The 15,787-nt window shown below is 41.4% G+C and overlaps 1 protein-coding gene across 1 annotated transcript in view; it reads right to left on the reverse strand.

The window, feature by feature from the left end:
* Positions 1-7,186: 7,186 nt before the first annotated feature.
* LOC310773893 (junctional adhesion molecule 3B-like) overlaps positions 7,187-15,787 on the reverse strand; it is an 84,839-nt gene continuing 76,238 nt past the window's right edge. The window contains exons 7-9 of the mRNA XM_083633889.1: positions 14,953-15,082; positions 14,782-14,836; positions 7,187-7,268 (exon numbers count right to left, since the gene is read on the reverse strand). Of these exons, the coding sequence (XP_083490015.1) occupies positions 7,233-7,268; positions 14,782-14,836; positions 14,953-15,082 (221 nt within the window). The 3' untranslated portion in view covers positions 7,187-7,232. The remainder of the gene's footprint in view (positions 7,269-14,781; positions 14,837-14,952; positions 15,083-15,787) is intronic.

Raw genomic sequence — 15,787 nt, forward strand, 5'->3', positions numbered from 1 at the left:
AGGGGATAATAGGGGGGGGGGGATCAGAGCCCTCGGCTTTTCTGAAGCCGGACTGGATCGCTCCGTGGAATTGGAGCTGAAAAGTGAAGCATGTGATTTGTTTACTGCACTTACCCAATGAGCAGATAGTGCATAATTTTACACTTAAAAGGCATGGTTGTAATGCTTAATGCTGGGTGTAGCGCCGATACCAAAATATCAAGTGCGCTGGTCCACGCCCACTGATCTGCGCTGCGTCTGGCGTTGAACGCAGTTCATAGGCCGATGCAACGATAGAGCCCGTCGTCTCTAACCCAAATCTGAGAATATTTTAACACTGAATCATTCTACAATTTTGGAATGTCTTGGGCTTGCTTTATGCTTTCATCAAGTCTAATCTGTGCTGCTGCACATAAATAGCTCCATGCGCCTTCAGTCTCATACACTTGGCTCTGTTGCATATCTCCTTATTGGTCTAATTGTGTCTATCACTGGTTTAGGCTAGAAGACATATGTGCCCCAAAAGTGTTTTTAAATGTTGTTATTATAGAAAATCATTATTGAGGCTCTTTGGTATCAAACGTATAGGTCACATATCGCCGTAGTCATGTGAAAACCTTGTAACTTACTGATGCTTTTCATGTTTTCACAACAGTTGAAGAATCACATGGTTCCTCAATGGGCCTATGAAACCTTTTCAAATCCCATAGGCTAAAGATAAAAAAAAATGCATTGTCATCAAGCTAAAAACAAAGCTTTTTTTCTTAGTTGCTGAAAAGTAGACATTTTGGCAATAAGGCTTTCATGAAACATGGATGATAGATGACTTAACTTACAGATGGGGACTGTGCAGCTTTATCTGCCGGCAAAGCCTTGAGGTCAGAGCAGCCAGGCGGTCAACAGTCTGAGGACTTCTTACACGTAATGGTAATGAGCCTGAGTCAGCTCAAAAGTGTTGAGTCATACTTAGCAAAATCCCAAACGTAAGGACTTTTTTTTAACGCCATGATGAACTGACTGTGTTATCCATGCTTTTATTGATTTGTAGGCTACGTAGGCCTGTTCAATAAAAATTTACAACAGTTCCACTGCCAACTAAATTATCTCCGCTGAGCTCATTGATTGAAATGGTCCTTACCCCGAAAACTTGCTGCCAGTTGGCAAACTTGCTGCCAGTAAATGACAAAAAGAGCTTTTTCACTGTAGACAGTGGGAACAGCTTAATTCCCAATAATGGATTCTAGCTCTTTGGATTGACAGATGCCTGTCAGACGTGTCAGTGGGACATTTGATGGACTTTCAGACTGAATAGGATTTCTATGAGCGGCAAGGAGACTCTGGGTCTAAAGTAGCAGAGAGATGGTGAAAAGAAATCTCCATACTGTAATTGTTGTAGAACATTTAAGTTCCATTGGCTCATTTCATAATCAATAAGCAATAATTGCATACACAGTAGTTATTGGTATTAGTTATAGATGCATGTCACATAGACAAAGGCAATACAGACACCTCAGATAACCTATAAGGCACATTAGCAGCTCTTTCTTTCTCATACTGTGCTCTGTCATGTGGTGCCCTTGCAGGACTCAGAGTTGCCTTCAAAACCCGCGTCAGATGCAGATGCAGGTTCACAGTTACATATTTCATTCCATTCTTAAATTCCATTGCACATAAACAGACAGCTTATGTCATTTTGGCCGTGAGTGGAGCACAGTGACAAGATCACTCTGAGATTATATCCAATCTGTTATTTCCTTTTCCTCCATCTGTTGGTACGGTAACCTCTGTATCAAAGATAAAAACTCCCTCTGGAGAATTGTGAAAACAGCTTCTAAAGTAGCCGGCATCCAACTGGAGAGCCTTGACCTCATCTATAACAGACAGGTGCTCAAAAAAGCTCTGTCCATCCGCACAGACAGTGCCCACCCACTCAGTTCGGAGTATAGGCTGCTGCCATCCGGCCTTCGCTTGTGTGTCCCACGGACCACCAAAAACAGGTACAAATATTCCTTTGTCCCTTCCTCCATCTGAGCAGTGAATGCTGCTGGAGGAAGGAAAAATGATTAATTAATCTGCTGTACCAGCAGTTGGCTCTTTTTATGTTCTTAGCTCTTCTTATGTTCTTAATATTGTTTTTATACTGTTTTATCATCTCGATCTTACGCTCTTAGTGTCGTTTTATTTTATTTTATCGGCCGCACCAGACGTACTGTATGCTCATTTGTTGGCTCATCTTATGTCCTAATGTTGTTTTTATCCTGTTTATTTATGTCATTGTACGAATGGCACTTGCACTTCTATGTTTTTATGTTTCAAGTCTCTATGCCTGCTGTAATCTAATTTGCCCTCTGGGACATTAATAAACTACTTGAACTTGATGTGGCCTTGCTGGACTTCTGTCTTGGCTACAGCCCCCCCATCAACTCCTGTCCTTGCTTCTGTGAACTGGTCAAAACATAGCTTGTGAAGAGATGTAAGATATGTGAGAATGCTATTTGAGCTATGTGTGAATACATTATAAAACCTTTAACTGTGTGTCATTCTGTACTGAGCTCCTGATCTGAGCTTTTCCAGGGAGCCAGTCTCTATGCAAATGGAAACCTTCTACTTGCAAAGATGTATGTTTACAATTCTGTTAGACAACTTTCCTGGATTCCTGACTTCATTATTTTAATGTCTGGTCACCGGTCTCATCACTTTGGCTTGAGACACTGTCTGATCATGCGGATGAAGAATGGTGTTATTGATACAAATACCATTTCTACAAGAATAATACTAGTCCATATGTCCCCCCCCCTCTCCCCCCACGATAAACAGCAAACACACATTTCTCCAGTAATATTAGAAGTGAGTTTTATTAACCACAAACAATGGTTAAAAAAAAATAACCAAAAAAAAACCCCAGCAGGCCCTAGATCAGTGATACTCAACTTGCGGCCCGGGGGCCAGATGCAGCCCGCGACAGGGTGCAGAGTTGCCCCCCTGACCATTTTCTAATAATTTCACATGTTTTCATTGTGAATTAGAATCTAATTCACAATAAAAACTAACGTGAAATAAAGTTTGACTGAGCTCCAGCTAAATTGTCAAATACCGCCGTCTGGTCGCTACCCAGGCACTTATGTATGTACTTAACCTAACTAACTTAACCTAACGGTGTGCACAACATTGTCAGACTAAACTCTGGCTTACACCGCAAAAACCTACAATCCGCTACAGAAAAATGTATATTGTTTGTTTATTAACTGGCCCGATGGCCCCTGGCCTCCTATCATTTCATGAAAGTGGCCCCTGGGCAAAGCAAGTTGAGTATCCCTGCCCTAGATGGACATTCTTCTGTGTGTGAGTTTGGTTCAGAAAATCAGGTTCTCCAGACTGTGTGAAGCTCTTACACATTACAAACCGGTCTCCCCATCAAAGACAGATTACCGATGCTACTGTAGCTCAATGGAACTTTGCCCTCCTTGAGTTGGAAGACATGGCTGTTTGTTTGGCAGTTATCATTTGGCTTAGCTTGCCCCTCCAACACAGAACACACACTGGAAACAGTCTGTCCCGCTGCAGGGTTCAAAGGTGGCTGGCCTCTTGGGGACCATCCGTGGGGTGAATGCAGGCCTAGCTACTGCACATGACATCCTGTTTGTCAGTTTCCTAGTCTGTTAACAAACATGGCAGCAACCACTTTGCATGAACTCCCATTTATAACACATTCATAACACCCGAATGCTGACTCAGTCCTTATGTCAGCCTCCATATGGTGTCCATGTGATGCTTATGACCTCAGAGGAGCAGTGTCTTGGGTTGTTGCTGTTTTTCCAAAATATAGGTCACCTTGGCAAACCGAAAATGTGTTATAAACGTGTCATGTAATGCGTTGCCGCTTTGGGTATATATCTCTTCTTTTGCCTAATAGTGCTATGTGTCTTTACCAAAAATAATTCCAACTATATTTAGGCACTAATATATTTCTATGTCTACTTCAACATGTCTACACCTTCAAATCTATATAAAAAAGCTATTTACAAATTTGCAGATATGTAAAGAAGGGAAATCGTACAATACTCTTGGCTTTACAATTTGCGGTGTCATCATTCCTCTCAAACGCCATGCTTGTAGTTTTACTGGATGCAAAATATGAAGCCAGCCAATAACCAATATCAAGTGTGAAGTTAGCGTGCTTGTGGGGAAGTCTCTTTTGATGGCAGTCGCAGAAGGCACTTAAGAGGAATGACATTTGTACAAACGGAAACCGTCAATACCTGTTAGGTGGGAATACTGTATCTATGGCTGCATCTGTGTGCTGCATGATTTGTATCTCTTCATACCTCGCTCGTACCTGTGAAATTTGTGAAGTTGGGTTAATAACACCTTTTACATTTGTTTTATAATACTTCTCTTGGGTCCTTAACTTCGGGGGAAAAAGACTGAGCAGTGTCGACAACTTCCTATGTGCAAACATTGGGCAGATCGTCTCTACCATTGCCTTCAGTGGCACTTCACACCGCCTCCAGATTCTAACGCTCTTCTGACACCTGAACAAGAGATTCATAGCAGCTGCATGAGACAGTCATGCACCCAATTGATCCTAATGTCAGGTTTCATTGGGTGATTATCTGTAAAAGTGTGGTGGAGCGCAGTGTCGTTTTACTGAGTGAAACCATGTTACAGCAACACCTGACGAAGCTGACACGAGGGCTGAATCAGCATTGTGACTTTCCCACAAGGCTACACCAGGGTTCCCACACCTTCTTAAACATCAAATACAAGGACTTTTCAAAGGCTTTCCAGACCCAATTCCCTCAAATTCAAGGCTCCAACACGGAATCGCTTGAGACACGGATCACGGTTAATTACTGTTACAACACTGAGCATTTTTAGAATGAGAACTAGCAGCTTTACAGACGCTCACAGACAACAATTAAAAAGAGAGAGGTGCGAACACCTCTCAACTGTGCTGTGTTAAAAAAAAAAAAAAAAAAAAAACTTCAATTTCTATTCTTGCACGAATTATATGAATTCAAGCAATTTCAATGACCCATGTCTATTTATGTCTATTTTCAAAAACTTACAAGGCCTTGATTTTCCCCCCAAATTCACAAACTTCAAGGACCCGTGGGAACCCTGCTACAAATAAACACTTCTTCAGGTGTTTCAGATGCATCATAAAATAGAGCGCATGTAAGGTGTTCCCTGATCTTTTCAGTCTTACAAATGGAAAGAGTTTCATATTGCCTCAAATAGGAAGTTTGACACTTTTCACCACTTTACATAATATTGAGAGCACCACTTTACATAATATTGAGAGAGAGAGAAAAAAAATAAAAATCTATATACAATCAGTACACTTGTTAACCCTCTAGACCCCACAGCAGCTGTGTTTTAGTAGTACTTCCAAAATACAAAATACATCAAAGTAATGTCTACTTACAGTAAACATGAGCTTCTCTGTGAGACTGCACTAATTTAACGGTGCCTTGCCCTTTTAAAATCTTAGGTTTAACTTGAAAACAAGACAACAGTGCAAAGTCAAATCATTCGCCCCCCCCATCAAAACATTTAGTCAAATATATACCTGAAAGTTAGTGATGTTAGATGGAATCTACTCTCTAACTAAATAACATATTTGCACACAAAAAAAGTTCTAAATGCACTGCACATTTGCTGTAATTATTGTCAATAATGTATTATTCTCCCTGTTAGTGGATGTGTAAATTCAATAATACATGTACGCATATCCAGAGGAGGCGGGGGATTTTCCACTGATATAGTAAAATTGGATGCTAACCAGCTATAAAGCTGTCACTGAACTGCTGCCAGGCTGGGCTGCTGAGCAACAAATTCGCCTCACTTAGAAGTTATGGCTTGAAAACAGGTGAGTCGACAAAGTAAAAACAGCCAATTCCTTCTAAAGGGCTTTTACTGTCATCAACAGCAGCAAATAGGTCTGTGTGGTCTGTATGACGTTATCCAATTTGCCTATGTTTATAATTCAAATAGAGGCTCTTATTTGAAGCCTTTACATAGGTGAAACTGATAAAACAGAACGAAGTGCGGTATCTCGTTTTTCAAAGTAAACTTCTTGTAACCGACACTTTCCTAGAGATCTCCATTGGAATAAAAATTAAAGTATGAGAAATGCAAAATTCCAGCAAGCTGTGTTCGGGTCTAGAGGGTTAACTAACAAACCCTGTATTATTATAGTGTAATATTGAACGTACTTATGACAGCAAAAAAAAAATCCATCCTGGACAGTATATTCAATATATACAAAATGAACAGCAAGCATAGAAGGACACTTAAAATCAAGAAAACGCAGCACTGATTGTGTACAGTGTTTCACAGCATTTGACGGGCACTTTTCAAAAGCCTCTTACTGTCTAAAACTATCTACAAACATTAACATGGAAGTCTCTCGCAACATGAACTGGGCAATCCCAGCCGGAAATTAAATATGTAAGACCGCTGATCAAGAACCTTCTTGATATGCTAATACACGTCATACTGTATATCATTTGCCAAAGCTCCTTCTTTCTTTCATTTGCAAAGGTGTAAATGCTTACAGCTTGATGCGAAGTGGTTAAAGTGTTAAATATTTTTTTTTATCCACAACCAAATAAAAAAGAATCGAAAAAAAGAAAAACGTGTTAGTATTTTACAAATATTTAAAAAAGTAAACCTTTATCTATAGGCATTTTAAAATATATTCCATCAAAAATAGTCTGACAAATTTCAACAGTAGAAAATAAATGTTATACAAATGACAAAAGGTTTGAAGCAAAATGTTTACAGTAGAAATATGTCATGGTAGATTGACTTGGGAGCAGAAAGACTCCTTTTGTACCTGGTGGAACGTCTGGTGTAAATTAGTGTTTGACTTTTAAAACCATGCAATAACTGTAAAGTAAGAACTCCAAAATTTAGCAAAGTAAGTCAGTTGGTGGTGATAAGTTCAACAAATGAATTCCATTCCATATCTGTTTTTGTTTTTTTGTTTTTTTTACATACATACTGTTGTCCTGTGAAAACTTATCACCTTTGGCAAACTTGAAGTGTTTGATTTGAGTCATGCCGAGAGCTCAGGGCATGACTGTGGCAGCTCCCTGCTCAAACAACGCAGAGTGCAGTAATGTCATGCCTCTGACTCCTGAGCACATAGCTCCTCTTCCTCCTCTGCCTCCTGAGCACATAGCTCCTCTTCCTCCTCTGACTCCTGAGCACATCGTTCCTCTTCCTCCTCTGCCTCCTCTTCCTCCTCAGATCACAAATGAGGATTTGTGTCGGAAGTCACCCTGCAAAGAACAAAAGACTACATGAGCAAAGCTTGAAGAAAACATCAGATTGCAACGGAACTACATGCTAACTTTTTCCCAGTTGAAAGTTGATAAGGAAAGGCATCGCTAATAAAGATGTCTCAAACTCCTGAGATTGCATACATGATCATTTTGTATTTTTGCAGAGATTCACGGATAATTGTTCACTCTAGTGGTTCAAATCTCCCTTACTTCCACCCTATTTAAGAATTTATAATTTCCTATGGTCTAAGTTACACATTGTGGGCTCTATCTTCCACCTGGCCTTAAATTTGCGTTCATAGCTTGGCCCGGCGCTATTAGTGGCCGTGGTCAGGCGCATTCCCTAATTTTTCCTTGGCACTAAACAGCAGAATCCGTGGCGCTAACCATTTGTGTTTTGATTTTTATGTTTTATTTTGTCCAATATTGAAATGTTCTAGAATTGCATGTTGTGTTAACATAAATATTATTTCTATCTACAACTTATCCTACTTAGGCTGATTTGATTGCTTTTTCGGTAACCCTTTATTTTACAGGTACCCTAGTTACATATGAACTATTTGTAATTACACATGAACACCAAATGTAATTACACAGTAATTACCAATAGTTATAAATTACGTTCATATGTAGTTACATTGTAACAGACCTGTAAAATGGAGTGAGTCTGTTCAACTGTAGTTCATATGTAGTTACATTGTAACAGGCCTGTAAAATGGAGTGAGTCTGCTCAACTGTAGTTCATATGTAGTTACATTGTAACAGACCTGTAAAATGAAGTGAGTCTGTTCAACTGTAGTTCATATGTAGTTACATTGTAACGGACCTGTAAAGTGGAGTGAGACCGTTCAACTGTAGTTACATGGTACCGGACCTGTAAAGTGGAGTGAGTCTGTTCAACTGTAGTTCATATGTAGTTACATGGTACCGGACCTGTAAAGAAGCTCCGGGCTGGGACAGAGATTGCTAAAACCCAGTGGTGGATTTGAACCACTGAACTTCTGATTGCAAAGCAAGCGGCTTTAACCACTCAGCCACGAGGGCTTTCCAAATTTCATGGTGGAGTTTAAGAGGATAACTGTATGTCAGTCAGATGTAGTTGCTGTCACTTCATAGCTTTGTTATTATACACAGAGACTTGGGGGAAAATATTGATACTTTATTTAGTTGTAGGTATGATTTTGTCCAGAATTCCAATACAAAAATTATAATAAGTATTGTATATATATATATATATATATATATATATATATATATATATATATATATATATATAGTATAAGTATTGTAGATATAGAGGTAACAGTGAAACTATAATCAAAATAGCCATTCTTCTACATTCTAATTGTTAGCTTATTGTAAATGAGTCATTTCCCCATCAATTTCCCAATTTCTCAATTTGTTGGGGACCCAGTCGAAGCCCCTCAAAGACCCCTTTGGTCAGCAGACCCCCGGATCATCTCTCCCCAAAGTCTATACCCCCCCCCCCCCCCAAGTCTATAAATCCCCTATTTGCTAAATAAATTGTATGCACTGTGCTCTAGAAACATTTAGTTATATTTAAAGATTTTAAATAAAAAAATACATTCTAATAATTTTCTGAATTGTGGTGTAAATAGTCCCATGAGCCATTTACAGCTCATGGGGGGGGGGTTTTGGCACAGTCACACTGCAGAAATGCATTCACATTAATCAATATTGCCTGTCTTTCAAGCTACAACTAACAAAGTATCAACATTTTCCCCCAAGTCTATGCTTATAATAACAAAGCTAGGAAGTGACAACTACATCTGACTGACATACAGTTATCCTCTCAAACTCCACTAAGAAAGTTGGAAAGCCCTCGTGGCTGAGTGGTTAAAGCCGCCTGCTTTGCAATCTGAAGTTCAGTGGTTCGAATCCCCCACTGGCTTTTAGCAATCTCTGTCCCAGGCCAGAGCTTCTTTACAGGTCCGGTACCATGTAACTACAGTTAAATAGACTCACTCCACTTTACAGGTCCGGTACCATGTAACTAGATATGAACTACAGTTGAATAGACTCACTCCACTTTACAGGTCCGTTACAATGTACCTACATATGAACTACAGTTGAATAGACTCACTCCACTTTACAGGTCTGTTACCATGTAACTACATATGAACTACAGTTGAATATACTCACTCCACTTTACAGGTCCGTTACAATGTAACTACATATGAACTACAGTTGAATAGACTCACTCCAATTTACAGGTCCGTTACAATGTAACTACATATGAACTACAGTTGAATATACTCACTCCACTTTACAGGTCTGTTACCATGTAACTACATATGAACTACAGTTGAACAGACTCACTCCATTTTACAGGTCTGTTACAATGTAACTACATATGAACATCATTTATAACTATTGGTATTTACTGTGTAATTACATTTGGTGTTCATGTGTAATTACAAATAGTTCATATGTAACTAGGGTACCTGTAAAATAAAGGGTTACCGCTTTTTCTTGTCAAAATGTATTAAGCCTCAATGCATGCTGGGAGAGATGCAAATGTATGTCTGTGTGTGGCGTTTGGTAGGGGAGCCGGCACACTGAATAAGGCCTGGTTTTGAAAAGAGTTAACTGCAAAATTAACGGCAGTTGGGAAGATCGCTTTAGGTTGGCATTTAAGGCCAAAATGCCCATTCTGGCCTATTCTGGCACTGTGCCACGCCTCTTCAGCGTAAAGCGCATTTAAAAAACATGATGCTATCTTCCCGAGTCAGCGGTAGGCAGACGTAAAGCGTGTTTTTTTGCGTTTAAGGCTAAGTTTAGCGCCTAAGGCCAGGGGGAGAATAGAGCCCTCTGATTTCCAGAATGTGTGAAATTGTCGGAAAGAATGTGTGAACTACAGAATGTGTGAAATACAAGTAAAAAATATTGTGAAGAGCTTGGGCCCTATCGTTGCATCGGCGCAGTTTCTAGGCCGAGCGGCAGGCGCAGATCAAAGCAGTGGGCGTGGACAGGCGCACTTGATATCGTTGTGCTGGCGCTAGATGCAGCCCAAAGCATTACAACCACGCCTTTTAGGCGTAAAATTATGCACTGTCATGCTCATTGGATAAGTGCAATAAACGAATGGCACGCTTGCCTTTTTAGCTCCAATTCCACTGGTCCCGCAAAACCAGAGGAAACCCAAGCCTCTGATCCCCCCCCCCCCCCCCCCCCCCACCTCCCTTCATCCCGTCTGTCTCCATATATCGGCTATTATTCCATATTATGATGCTTCTCAAACCAATCTAACTGCAGTTTAAATACTGCAAGCATGTAAATACGCTACACTATAGCAATATCAAAGTGAAAATAATGTTCTATGCATCAGCTAGAAAAATATAGCCTATTAGATTGGTGAAAGTTTGTCCAGAAAGATATCATTTTCTCTCGCCTGCTGCAGGAAGGATGATGCACATAAATATAGCCTACATTATGTCAAGTCATTGCATAAATGTGTTTTTATTGTAAAACTAAATGTGAAATAGGGCCAAGTTATTGGAGGGACATCACAGTGTAGCAGATGCCATTAGAAGCGCGTTCCGAAGCGCGTTCCGCTGTTACTTCTCTAAATCACGTTAACTCGACAAGGGGTATATATAGGCCCAGGAGGACATATATGTTTCACTTAGGGTGGTGTTTTAATTTCGATGATTTATTTGGTCCAATATTGAAATGTTCTACAATTGCAGGCTGTGTTACCATTACACATTATTTTAGATCGACCTTTTATATCTATTTCGCCTCATTTGGTTGCTATTTAGTAGCGAAATTTAGTACCCAATTGCATGCTGGGGCATTCACAGGCAGTCAGAGAGAGACAGTCGTATTGTGCCTGTCAGACTGCCTGCAGCCTCAAAGCGGTACGGACGGAGTTGTTTTACCCAGGCTGGAAGCGTTGTCACACAGGCTTGTGACAGTAACTCAACGCGGAAGGATTTATTTCACAATAAACTGGTAAACGCACACCAATGCCTGCTCCTGTCAGTAGGAGAGAGGGAGAGAGTGACACAGAGAAGGGTGACAGAGGAGAGAGGGGACGGACTGGCCCATTGAATAGGCCTGCTTTTCAAAGGCGCAAGGCGCTAAATTAACGGCAGGTCGGAAGATAGGAGTACGCCGGTATTTAGCGCCGACACGCCCACTTTGGCCCATTCTGGGACTGCGCCACGCCCATTCGGCCTAAAGCCCATTTGGCAGCCTAAAGCCATATTGATATCGTCCCAAAACAGGCGCAAGGCACGTTTTTTTGCGTTTAAGGCCCGTTTTAGCGCCGAAGGCCTGTGGGAGAATAGGGCCCCACATGTTATCCATAATTGTTATTGTTTCCAAAGTTCTCATGTGCGCACAAACGTTTGTATGCTTGAACCACATCTGCGGATAGTGGGGGTCGCGAGCCTCTTGCACAATGGTCGGGGGCTGAAAAGTTTGGGAAGCCTTGCTTTAAGCCAGTGTTTCCCAAACTTTCTTTTCTGGCGACCCCACTTTAAAAAAAATGACAAACCATCATGACCCAATTGACAATAGGCCAGCCTTATCTATCAATTGTGAGAAGAGCAGATTTGTGCATAAATGAACATTCCTGACCATTTTACTGCCATTTCTGCATCACCTTATATTATCTTGAATAGGTAAACTCTGATGGCAGACTAATAAAACAGACAGAAAAGAGTGGTCTTTCTTGTTGTATTGAATTGTTTGAACAATGGCACAAATCACTTCATCAAAATGATAGGAGCAGAAAAGGCAAGAGCATCATTCTGTCTCATGTCTTTATACTGGACATTGCTGACCTGCAAGGTCAGATTTGTTTGTTATAGGATGAAAACAACAGAAAACTGGAGTTCTCATTCCAACATGTTACAATGAGAGATACACGAGGAACATTTATTGATACATCTGGGAACATCCAGAAGGGTTTTTGTGCTTATCTTGCTGGGAAGACTAAAAGTCTTTTCTCAGCACAAGACCACATTCTTTCCCATAGACAGAATGAGAGAGAATTAAATCCAAGAAATATGTTTTACTGGCATAGGTAATTTCTACCACATAAACCAGCCAATCGAAGAGATATTATGTTAGATATATAATGATAAATCACAACTTTGTTTTATGCATGGGTTATTGAAAACATGTACAGATTTTTAACTTAATAAATAAGACAAAAGTGCCTTTAGGCATAGTTAAGGCTTTCATTTTCCTCTCATCAGTAAAACAAACCAATATTTAAGATATACATTTTAAATAAAAGACTATGTTAGAAATTCTGCTAATTTATTTGGCAACCCAAATAAAATCCCACCTGTGGGTTGCGACCCAGTCTTTGGGAATGACTGGTCTAAGCCAATTCAATCAATATTCATCAACATAAACCTATGTTAAAAAAAAATACATACTACCGCATGCGCTGGGACGCGTCATCAGTGATGTTAACTGGGGTCGTAAGGTGTTTCGGGTCTGTCAAACATCATACACCCTCGCCCAGTAGACCCAGCCGAGGCCGATTAAGACCCCGACCCGCGTCCAAGAAGCAGCCGCTCATGGATCAGCCCTCCTACTCTGTCTGCAACGTTGCCCACGGAAGGGCTGATCAGGCCCAGTCTGTTTACTCCCGGCCGCGCTCCTCCTTTGTCTCACCAGACCCTCCCGGGGCAAAGGCATCCAGAGGCAGAGAGGATGCCTTCAAGAAGGCCTGTGCGTTGCACATCATTCGCCTGCGCCGAGCACCTCGCTCTAGCCTGAAGGACCCCAGGCCGTGCCGATCTTTACACAGACTTTCAGGAGGCTAATCCGTAGCGTTTGTGGATTTCTCCCTCACGAGAGAGCCAGGCTGGGGTGCTAAACTCATCCCGTACCGGATGCCGTCTCTCCGACCGTCAACTGTCTCTCCAGCTTGTCACCAATCTATACCTGGTTGTCACCTAGTCTATTCCTAAGTGTCACTGGTCAGGGGAGCCATAATTCTATGTTAAAAAATACATAGTACCGCATGCACTGGGACGCGTCATCAGTGATGTTAACTGGGGTCGTAAGGTGTTTCGGGTCTGTCGATTCTATGATTCTATGATGTCGGGTCTATGATTAATTTAAATTAAATCTGGAGCAGTTCCATTCCAGCAAATTGGTAGCGCTGCTAAATGTTTTTCTGCAAACAAGGAAACGTTTGCAGTTAAGAAACATCCTGCCATTACCAGGCTATCCTGCCATAGCTTTTACATCTTAACACATTCCCTGCCAACAGTTTTTTTTTTTACTGTAGGTAGCTTCTGCCAAGGTTTTTTTTTAGGATTCTGGCTCATCTTTCAAGAGCCGAGGATTATTTTCTGCTAGGATTTTGTGAACACAAAATATCTCAAAAGAACTACCGTAATAGAATGTGTGCTTTCTCTGTCTAAAAGAGTTAGTTTGTAGAGTTAGTAGTTATGTAGGCATTAGCAGTTGAATACAGCATGGTTTCAGAGATTTTCAGAGAGTTTTGAGATAAATGGATTTTTAGAACCACCTCACGTGCCTGTGATTATGGGTGCCCTTGGGCAAGTGTGTATACTGTATTGTGTTCTCTGTGTGTGTGTGTGTGTGTGTGTGTGTGTGTGTGTGTGTGCGTGCGTGCGTGCGTGATTCGATAGAACAGGCAGAACAGTCACTTTAACCATTTATTTTTGGCATCAGTGAGACATCAGACATCTAAACAATATCGTTCTGAACAATTTCCTCCATAACAGCACCCGCACCCCCCTCTCCTTCAAACTCCTCCCTCCGTAGGTGTGTCTCTGGTGGCTTTGCAGTGTTTGTCACAGGCGAGTTTCTGCTGCCTGTCTGTCTGTGCTGCTGCTGCTGGCGCGGCCGCTCGTCGGGCGAGTCTGGATTAGACTGTAAAATCGGGCTCGTTCGTTTCTGGGTTTTCGGTTGTGAGCTTTGATGAAGCTGCGTGCGATTCTGGGCTTTCTGCTGGTGTTTCAAAGTGTGTTGCACCCATAATCTATTATGCAAATTTGCAATCCCCCACCGCGAGCTCCCAGCGCGAAAGCGAAAGCGTTTTCGCCAATCCATTTTCATGAGAATGGCTTCCTCACACTGCTGTTTTTTCTTGGCTTTCTCTCATCTGGAGAGCATTGTCGCCACTTAGTGGGTCGGTGGAATGGGTTGTACACGTTCAGTGGCTCCCATATTTTTATAGGAGACGTAGGGGGCTTGGATCCACGTCCCACCGTCAAAAAAAAAAAAAAAAAAAATTTGACGAGTTAACTCGTCCACGGCAGTCAAGCGTTGGTTTCTGCTTGACGAGTTAACTCGTCCACGGCAGTGAACGTGTTAATTACATCACAGGGTTGAAATGTAATTCTCTGCTTTCTTTCTTCATAGGAGAGACATTCCTGTTTTGATCAGACCATCTTCAGCGTAGGAATAACATGAGTTTATAAATTGAGCTGTGTGCCCCTTTAATATGATAATTTACAGACTCCTTTGACAGATTCCACTATTATCTACTGACCTCGTCCTCCGTCCTGACGTAGTCCACTCCCTCTCCTTTAGCCGGAACTTTGTAACTGAAAGAGGCAGAGCACATAGTTAAGGTTTTTCAGACGCCAGGTCCAGGTAGTGCCGGTTAGGAACGAATAATAATTGCGCAGGCACGTTTGAAGAAGTCTTACTTCTTACTTACTTGTTCCCTGTTTGTTTTTGACTGGCGAAGTAGCCTCGCTTGTATGCGCAGCAGATCCCCACTGTTATACATAAGAGCACCACCACCACCACCAGCACTCCCAGTATGATCCCTGCAATGTTAATGTCATCTGTGGAGTGATGAGGCAAAGAAGTTAAAATTGGGTTAGTCGCATTGCGATTTGATGATTTGAATCTGATTTTAAAATATAGGCTGAAATAGTGGTTTGTAACTATTGGGGCCCTATCTTTCCAAAAGCGCAAATTTAGCGTTTGCGCTCGTTTAACACCGTGCGCAATGCAAATTGGGGGCGGACACAAGCACATGCCTGTGATAATTGTACTGGGCATTGGCTGCCACAAGCCAAAGCTGGCGTTTCAGCGCTAAAATGTGGTGATAGATGGCATTATGCTATCGTCAGCAGCACGCAATTACTTTGCGCTAAGAGCTTTGAAAAGGACCTCTTACGCGCAAATACCTCGCTGCGCTGGGTTGCACACCATAATCTCCGTGCAGCACAGCGCAGTGCAAGTAAAATCCCTTTTGGATATGTCATTACGCACAGCCTTGCCATGCCAGGACATCAAATTATGCTGCTAAAATTGGGTATTAGCAGATAATTCAGTGAGGCAATCAACTATAACTCACTGAGAAACTTTTATCACATCACAAAGAGGGAAATTATTTGAGAAAACTTGTTGGACAATAGACATAGGCTATTTACCGTCATAAGCCGGAGGGTCGTTGGCACCACAGACGATCTGTCAATAAGCTCTCTCTGCCCTCGCATGAGTGAGTACACTCTATTACGCATGGAGAGAATTACAGCATATTG

This window comes from Poromitra crassiceps, assembly GCF_964638095.1.
Source record: "Poromitra crassiceps genome assembly, chromosome: 1".
Taxonomy (NCBI): domain Eukaryota; kingdom Metazoa; phylum Chordata; class Actinopteri; order Beryciformes; family Melamphaidae; genus Poromitra; species Poromitra crassiceps.